This window comes from Peromyscus maniculatus, chromosome 12, assembly GCF_049852395.1.
Source record: "Peromyscus maniculatus bairdii isolate BWxNUB_F1_BW_parent chromosome 12, HU_Pman_BW_mat_3.1, whole genome shotgun sequence".
Taxonomy (NCBI): Eukaryota; Metazoa; Chordata; class Mammalia; order Rodentia; family Cricetidae; genus Peromyscus; species Peromyscus maniculatus.
Genome location: NC_134863.1, coordinates 40434423 through 40443874, shown reverse-complemented (window position 1 = coordinate 40443874; position 9452 = coordinate 40434423). Strand labels below are relative to the sequence as shown.

At 39.9% G+C, this 9452-nt stretch overlaps 1 protein-coding gene across 1 annotated transcript in view; it reads right to left on the bottom strand.

The window, feature by feature from the left end:
- Positions 1-504: 504 nt before the first annotated feature.
- Positions 505-9452, bottom strand: part of Ift57 (intraflagellar transport 57) — a 58169-nt gene continuing 49221 nt past the window's right edge. Inside the window, exons 7-11 of the mRNA XM_006989979.4 lie at positions 6309-6380; positions 5254-5385; positions 3698-3760; positions 2007-2073; positions 505-879 (exon numbers count right to left, since the gene is read on the bottom strand). Of these exons, the coding sequence (XP_006990041.1) occupies positions 701-879; positions 2007-2073; positions 3698-3760; positions 5254-5385; positions 6309-6380 (513 nt within the window). The 3' untranslated portion in view covers positions 505-700. The remainder of the gene's footprint in view (positions 880-2006; positions 2074-3697; positions 3761-5253; positions 5386-6308; positions 6381-9452) is intronic.

Sequence of the window (9452 nt, the reverse complement as noted above, 5' to 3'; positions counted from 1 at the left end):
AGACTCATTATGGCAGGTTCCACAGAACACTGCTGAGCATAGCTGACTCCACATAAGGATGCAGGGTAGGATGCAGACCCAGGCACACTCATCTTTTCCCTCGTTCTAGCAGCTGAGCCAAACATGGCTGAATTAGTAATTAATTGAAGATAAGTAATAGGCTGCACATATCCACATGGATACTGATTTTTTTTTTATAGTTAAGGTGGTAATATCATATAACTGTAGGGCTGCGGCAAGGGAAGTTTGGCTTCCTATGAAGAGTTCCACCACCTATTTTCAGCTTCTCTAATACATAAGGACCAGTGGTCACTGCAGAGGGAGACCCGCTCTGGAGATCACCAGAGGTACCAGTCCTGTGTCAGTAGTCTAGGCCATGACAGCAGCAGTGGACAAGTGATACACGGGTCACATATACAAGGAATACTAACATAATGAGCTAATCAATACCAATACCAAGAGTAGGACACTGGGAATGACAGTGAAAGCTCCTTTGAACATGAGAATTTTTAAGCACTTTATTAAATACTAGATTCATTGAAACGGCTTTAGCCATCATAATCACCATGATACAATACCTGTGCAAAAATAGCCACTGAACATGCTTGAGAGGTATAAATTGTGTTTGGAAATCCATGCAACATTAAAAAATAATTTGATAGAGAAAACAAATAATGAGAAGCATGAAAGCCCATATGTTTTAATAGAAGCCTATCGCTGATTCTGGGGTAACAGCCGCGTGCATGTCTCTAGTCATATTGCTCTTCTCCTTCAGCTTGGACTGCAGCAGGGTGTGCTCCACCACCCCGATTCTAATGTCCATCTGCACGGTTTCTTGCTTCAGCTTGGTTAAGCTCTGCTTAATCTTCACCAAAGGAGCTGTAGAAGAAAAACAGCATGGGAGAAAAATGTTCATTTGGAGTATCGGTTTGTTAGAGACTGGCCTGACATTTTCCCCACTTTGTCTTAAGCCAGAAATAGGGTTAAAACACAGCCAGTGACTCGCTGACATTCACACCGCTTTGCACTGGTATTTGAAACACCTGAGATTTTCAGGATGGGAACTGGTTCAATATTTGATGTACTGAGGCTGAATTTTCTAACTGTTCTAGGAAAAGAAGTGCTAAGTGGGTATTTAAGGATGTGTTCAACGTGGTTTTGTCTACAGGAACAGGGAACAGAATACTTAGAGAGGGAAGAAAGATATATTTGAGACACAAACAATGAGCCCATTGAAAACAGTGCAAGAAAATCCCCACACCCCACTCCGGATTCCCAGTCTGCATGCAGAGCATCATAGACCTAGACAATCTTTCTGACATGAAAAGCCTGAGGTGATGACCACTGGCCTGTGTCAAAGCAAACAGTTGGTAATGGAGGATAATTACTGAGAGATTAATTCTTCTCCATTTGAACCCTGCTCTGTCAGGACTTCCTGGAAGGAGGGGGAAGCCCCAAGGGCCATAACATCACTGTCCTGGTGTCATTTGGGATATTCTTAAAGTCTTTTGTACATAAAATGATGAAAACAGAATAATATATTTTTAAACACTGTTAGAAGAAAGCACTTCCTTGAAATTCCCCATCCTATCTTTGAGTTATTAGCTAGAATCAATAAAAACTAAACTAGAGTTAAAAAAAAATTGTCAGTTGACTTATAACAAACTTAGCATTCTGAGGATCAGACATCATTTTCGTACCACACCTCTCCCTTAAAACAAGTAAAAATTGATTATTTATTTATATAATATTTATATCGATATGTGCGTGCACACGTGCAGGTGTGCACACATTTGCACGTATGCGTGGACATCGGAAGACACAGATTTCAGGAGCTGGTTGTCTCCTTCTCTCATGGGGTCTGAGACAGAACTGAGGATGCCAGGCTCAGTGGCAAGCGCCTCCACTCGTGGAGCCCCGCTGCTGACGCACACAGACGTCAGCTGACTTTGCGAAGGCGATCTTGTACGTGACCCGAGGTCAGCCCGAAGGGAACGTGTACTCACTGCCGTCCGTCATGCTGCTGCCCTTCTCCTCCATTTCCTGTTTTACCTTTTCTAACTCTTCCGTAACCTTTTATTGAAAAACAACAAACAACAGCAAAAAAAACCTCCCGTGAGTGCTAAATGTTCATGAACCTTGAAATGTTTTGAATGCTGTATTGAGGAAAATCAATTTAGATATAAGGAAATCAAACATTAAGAATATCCAAATAAAAGATAATGTACGCAGAAACACAAAGCTTTTCATTTTTTAAGAACTGCTTATAAAACACTAGCAAATTACTTTCACATTAGCTTCCTCATGCTGCGATATTATAGAATGAAAATCAAGTTGTTTGCAGTACGAAGCTCTCAAACTGTGCAATTATCACTAGCATTTACCATATTGTTCTCCAAAAATTAGTTATTAGTAAATACAATGTTACTAGAACCCCGATTTGGCTTTCTAGGGATCTTTCTTAATAGTATAGTTATTTGGAGACCACATTACTTTTCCTTGTCTAGGCTAGTAAGAAAATGCTTATATCCTATGATGAGATACAAAAGTGCTCGACTGCCTTCTCCAGGCCAGGAACTGTGAACTCTAGAGATGTAAGTGCGGTCACAAAGATTTCAGATGAATCTGCACTTGATATCAAGATACACCACTGCAGGCGAAATTCTACATCAGCAGTATAATCTCTAAAATTATATAGAAAATATAATCTCTGAAATTGGAGAAGTTGTTTTTACATCATCTAGGGCTATGCTGTAATTACAGTAACTTAGTAGGCTTTATTTCTATCATGCTGGTGAGTAAAACCTTCCCAGGGAATAAAGTGCTCATCCAGGCAAAGCAAATTAATTTCTTCCAGGCACCTGAAACATCACAACTGGGGACAACTACCGACTCCAGAGGACTAAGTGGTCCCTGGACGCCCTTCCAGCGTTCATTTACCCCACATTAGTGAGGACTTTCCTTCTGAGGAATGTTTTATTTGCCTAGAAACACAACAGGACTGCAGTCTAAATATTTCTAATGTTATATGTTAAAATAAATATTTCTGAACTGCTCTCCATAAGAGAAACTCAATTCCTCCACCAAAGCTTATGAAAACTGTGCTGCTCTGTAACTCTAGACAGTCTCAAATCTTAGTCTCATACTGGCTTCCGACATAGCTGTAGTCTTTGGACTTTTGAACCTCATCATCTCCCGTGAAAAATGAGAATATCTATCAGGTCCTCATTCTCTTGTAAGATGAAGGGAACAAAATGCAATGGCATTTTAAGTCCCTGAATGAAGAGGTTTCCAGTTTTCTCAATGGTGGATAGAGCTATCCTCTGGATCACACACACGATTAACAGCAATCACAATAAGCTTTACATCTCAAAGCGCCACATTAACACCGGCTACAGACTCCTCCCATGGTGCTTTGTCTGCTCTTCTATTATTAATTACTATGTTAAATAAAGATTAGGAAGGTTATCAATGTGCTGATAATACGAGCAAGTTTAATGATTAATTTAATTCAGCAACTTTAGACGTCTTAAAGAAACAAGAGAAGGATAATTGGTTCACTTGTTAGGGGACTTCTAAAACTGACTGCAAGCTGGGAGAGGAACTCATTGGAATCAGAAGTGTTCAGTCAGTGCATAGCTGTGCCTGGCTCGGGCCCAGTGGACAGGTGACATCATATCAGGGTGCTGATGTGTACCTCAGACAGGAGTCTGGTCCTTTCAGTCACTCCGCCATTCCCCTGCTGGTAGCGCTCCCTTGCCTGAGGAGGAGAGAACACTGTGTTTAACGACAAATCTCCAACATGAGCAGATTACTTAAATATGACCTCTGTGTGTGCGCGGTTTCTGCACAGCATTTTATGACACCCCCTTATTTGTGAATACATTTATGAAAGTGACATTTAACTGTAGCTATTTCATGTCCTTATTAATAGGGCCATGCATTTAAGTGAAGCACTATAATATGATGAACTACTGCAGCCTTCCCATGGCAGCTGAGTAACTCGAATGGGCACGGCTGACAATAAAAACTGCCCTCCACCCTGTCTAAACACTCCGGGAGGGTGACTCTCGGTCAATCTAATTTGTGTGCTATGCAAGAGAAAATTAGTTCTAAAAAGAAAAAAAAATCAATCAAAGTAGAGTATGAAGTTCAGCAATTAATAAGGATTAATAAAGTGGATGACGGTGCAGCCAGCTAGAATATGTTCTCAGGAACTAATCTAGCAATCAATTATTCAATGCTAGTGTTAGATACACAGTGGTTGTAACCAGAGGGCATTTTAAAGTAAAGATGCTCATGAATTCATGTATATATAAGTGAATAATGAATTCAAGGAGAATATAATAAACAGTGAAAATTATTTTCAACTCAATCTTTGAGAACTTCTGAAATTACCAGTTATCTCAAACTTATTTTCATTTTATTTCTGCAAGTATTCTTTAAAATTATCATTTGCTGACAATTTCATAAGTGTCCATGCAATGCATTCTGATCATTTTTACCTTCACTGCTTTCTCCTAGCCCCCCTACTGCCGAACCCCTTATTTGCATGTATTCTTACTAGTCTAGCTTAACCTAAGCACATACGGGATTTTCCTTACACATTCCCAAGGAAAGCTATGGGATTCCATGGTTATTTTCAAGAGCTGGGGATTTTATTTTTTGATCAAAATTTCTAAAACATTGAAAGACTGAAAAACCAGTTTCATCTAATTAATCAAATTGTTTGTCTCTGAATTCATCTTGCTTTTGTGTTCCTTAGTCTGTAGACGTACGCCATTGTGGCAAGGGCTGCTTCTTCCCTTGGGTACATGAAAATGCACACTGTTCTTTCTCCTGCTTTTACAGTGAATTAGGGACAGACTTAGAAATGAAACACAGCATCCTGACACTCTCTCCTTGTTTATGATCGCCAGCAACAAACCTGTATTTATCTAAATAAAACAAAGAAGTGTGTTTAGGGACTCCTAGGAGATAATCATTTCTATCATCTATATGAAATGGAGAGTCGTGTGCCCCCCCCCCCCGGGGGGGGGCTTCAAGTGGGCAGAATGTATATGCTTCTGTTGATGAAAAAAATTTAAACATTATATGTTCTTTGATCAGTTCACACTTGGATACAATGTATTTAGATCATATCCACCTCAAACTCTCCCCCTTTACAAATTCACAATTTATGAACAAAGTACGTTGTTTTAGGGATTAGGGTCATGAATTGGAATAAACCCCTGAAAAGCATTCCTAAATTACCTCGCTCAGCTGGGCCTGGGCCCCACGATATTCTTGAACCAAGTGCTCAAGTTGATTGTTGATGTACTTTTCTCGGCTACCAATCTTTTCCAGAGTCCGGCTAATTTCATTATGGAGCTTGTCCAAAAATCCCTAGATATTCCATGAGATTTTAGTAGATAAAAGAATATGTAAGTTTTGCAAAACTGGTAAAAACAAGTTAAATATTCTTCAATCCACTCCACAAATGATCAGTCATGTGTGCAAAAGATGACAGCTTAAAACTTCAACAGTAAACAAAGTTTATGATTAGAAATACTTTAATCACACCATATTTTTTTTTTAAGGAAGCCAGATGTGATTGTTCAGTTCTGTAATCCAAGGACCCTGGAGGCTGAAGCAAAGGACATGCACCTGGACCCTGTCTCCAGAAAAGAAGAGCCCTGGCTGTGTTCGCCATATCTTGTCCTCATGCACACCTAAACACCTACAGCTTATGTCGTTGTAATAAGTTGTATGTAAACTTCAAAGTCAAAGTAGCTAAGGAATAATATGACTTAATGAAGTCACAGTTCAAAGCTGATAGGAATATCACAGTTATAAGGAAAGTCCCAGATCTGCAATTGGTCTAGCCTGGGACCCATAGCCTTGCACTCAAGCTTGCTTCTTTGTGGCATTACCTAAAGATCCCACTTCTGCCATGGAAACAAGGCTGGGAGAGCTACACGTGCTAGCCATTGTCAGCCTGGGGTGCATGCGATATTGGCAATCAGGAGAAAGACTGATTTGTGTCTAAAACATCTACTAGACATATGTGTGTAGTATGTGATATCCATATATATATTTAAAATACAAACGGATTATAGGAGTGGACTACCATGTCTGACTATAAATAGCTTCTATATAAGTAGCTTGATTTCCTTGGTGTAGGCACCAGGGCTGTGAAGATGTAATGTGGTATATGCAATTAATTATCTCCTGAAAGATCAGGATTCTATCTGTTCTCCTTTCATGTTCTACCACAATAGATCTAGATGAGCAAACCCATGTTGATTTGTCTGAAGTAATTCGAGTACCTTGGTTTCCTTTAGAGCAGATTCAATTCCACTTTTGTGCTGGTGCATTTGGTCAACATGGATCCTCCAATCCTGTTGGTACAAGCACACACAGGGACGAAGTGAAAGACACCACATTTCCTCCTTTCACCTGTCTGTTGGTTAGCTGCATTCTTTATCCTCATTACTTGGTAGCGGTCCTATTTCAGGTGGCACAGTCCTATATATAGCTTGCAATCAGAGTGTAAAGAAGCATGCATAGGGTACTTTAGGATAAAAGGTCCTAAGTAAATGTAAATGATTTTATGTGTTCGCAGAGTGATATCTGGTAATTTGAATACAAATTATTCCTGCACTGCTGGTGGTTAATATTTATGACTACCCATCAAAATGAAAAAAATCTAATTATTAGCAAAGAAATACTTGCTTAAGCAGTAACGATTATGTTTGCCAGAAGCAACTATCAACTCTTTACTCAAATATCATGTATCAAAGATTAGTTTGTCTCTTGGAAAGGAAAATAGGCTTTTTCTTCAGCAAGACTTCTGAATTCCGTCCTTAATAAAGGAAGTCTATACTGATTACTAGAGCCCAATGCTACTGGCCTCATTTTAAATTGATGTCAACTGTGTAGTCCCCTAAAAAATACCTTCAAAATATTTCAGTTTATATCATTATAAGTAAACGCTTTAAATGACTTCAGAAATACCAATCATGAGAGGTAAATTGAAGTAAGTGATGAGACTAGACTATTCTCAATCTCATAAATCTGTGTGCATAAATTGACAGGCATGCTTGTGCTATCTACACAACTTTCTGAAAGAAAAAAATGTGAATAGTTCACTCTACTGACTTTTTCACTTTGAAACATGCTGATGGCAACAGGGTGTATAATGTCTTGGGTGCTTCAAACATAACAAATTATCAAGTTACAATGTATCTAAACTGCAGAGACCCCAAGAAGCACCTCATCTCACACTCCTCATCCCCCAGAAAAACAAGCAGAGGCCTGGCCTCAGGAGAGGGCGCAGCCAAGGACATACGCATAGTAGTGTAAGTTCCTGCTTGACACATACTGCCAGTTCAGGGGTAAGGGGACGACAACTGTCATGTGATACTAGTGAGGACGGCAAAACAGAGAACGAAGAAGCACTGTCCTTTTCTGGATCTTTCTGCATCATTAACAAAACACCTCAAAACACAAGGGCTGGAGAGGACCTTCAAGGTAATCTCCTTACCCATTTAACAATTAGGTAGCTCGACATTGCCATTTTACAGTCCAAAGGACTCTTTAGCACCCAGGTCTGACTGTGCATATCTGGCACAGGACAAAGTCCTTTCCAGTCAGCAAGCAACACTGGAAAAGCAGGTGCAGAAGCAGGAGACAGGCACTCAGTCAGTCCAGGAAAACCTCCATGGGAAGAAGGAGCCTGACCACTACCATATCCACTAGAACAATGGCAGCACAAATTGGACCCCGGGGCGGGGGTGGGTCTGGGAGGAGTTCGGGAGGGAGTAAATATAATTAAAACACATGATATGAAATTATCAAAGAACAAATAACAATTTAAAAGAGACACCATGATGCAACACCTCCCAAAATTATTCGTATACCTTGGTTCCCAAAAAAGCTTTTAATAGTCTTAATGAATACCAAGATTAAGTATTTATACATTTTTCTCTCTACCTATCACTCTGTTTCTGTCTTTGTCTGCTATTCTCCAAATAAATGTATACAGAAACACACACGCATGGTCCTAATTTATTATAGTGGAAACATTTAAAATAGTATGTGGTCTCCTTTTTCTACCCAGAATTATACACACAAATATATTTCTGCAAGCATTGACATTCAAAATTTTTTGAAGTTGGCAACTTGACTCATCCATGTTAATTATGATAACTTACATTGATATAAAGCTCTATAGAGGAGCTAGAGTCTCCATGGTGCCTTAAAGCACAAGTAACATCTCAATAGGATACACAAGAGGAGAGGAAGGTTAGGTTGAAAGAGTGACGCAAATAAGGCTGGCTCAAGTATAAAACACAGAACTCTGGAGTGGGAGGTAGAGAGTCTTGATCATGAAGAAATAAAACTGAAGGGGTGGAGTATATTGTTTCAGGGCTTTGTTTCTTACAAGTGAAGAGTGTGGCTTTTACAATGTGGACAGTGGTATGCTATTAAATGTTGTTGGTTTGAATTTTAAAGTCAAGTCTGTGCTTTGAGAAAGGACCCACTAGAAAAGCAGGATTTGGAAGACTGGTGGGAGACCAGTCAGGAGGCTGTGCAGTGGTCCAGTCTGGAGGTGTGCAGTGGTCCAGTTGGGAGGCTGTGCAGTGGTCCAGTCGGGAGGCTGTGCAGTGGTCCAGTCGGGAGGCCGTGCAGTGGTCCAGTCGGGAGGCTGTGCAGTGGTCCAGTCGGGAGGCTGTGCAGTGGTCCAGTCGGGAGGCTGTGCAGTGGTCCAGTTGGGAGGCTGTGCAGTGGTCCAGTCGGGAGGCTGTGCAGTGGTCCAGTCGGGAGGCTGTGCAGTGGTCCAGCTCACACAGATTTGAAAGGAAGAGAGGGATATAGCCAAGGAATTTGGTTTTGGACTTGTTAAATTTTTCTAATTTTTATAGGCAATTAAAGTACAATACTAGTCACGATTGAGAATTATCTGCCAGAAAAATCCAAAAACATTTATTTTTAAAATCTCCATGGACACACTGATGAACACTTATTTTAAAGAAAACAGGCCAGGCGGTGGTGGCGCACACCTTTAATCCCAGCACTCAAGAGGCAGAGCCAGGTGGATCTCTGTGAGTTCAAGGCCAGCCTGGGCTACCAAGTGAGTTCCAGGAAAGGCGCAAAGCTACACAGAGAAATCCTGTCTCAAAAAACAAAAACAACAACAACAACAACAAAAAAAAAACAAAAAAACAAAACAAAACAAAACAACAACAAAAAAAACAGAAAACAAACAAATCTTTAAAATATTCTTATCTTTTAATCTAGAAATTTTAACTCCAGAAAGTATTCCCACCCCAAACCGGAAACACACATAGATTCATGTACATGTTTTCTGTTAAAGTAAAACACCAGAAAATAATATTGCTAATTTTGTATCATTCATTCTACTATTACAAACAATGCACACAGTATAAAACAATTCTTATAAACTTCAA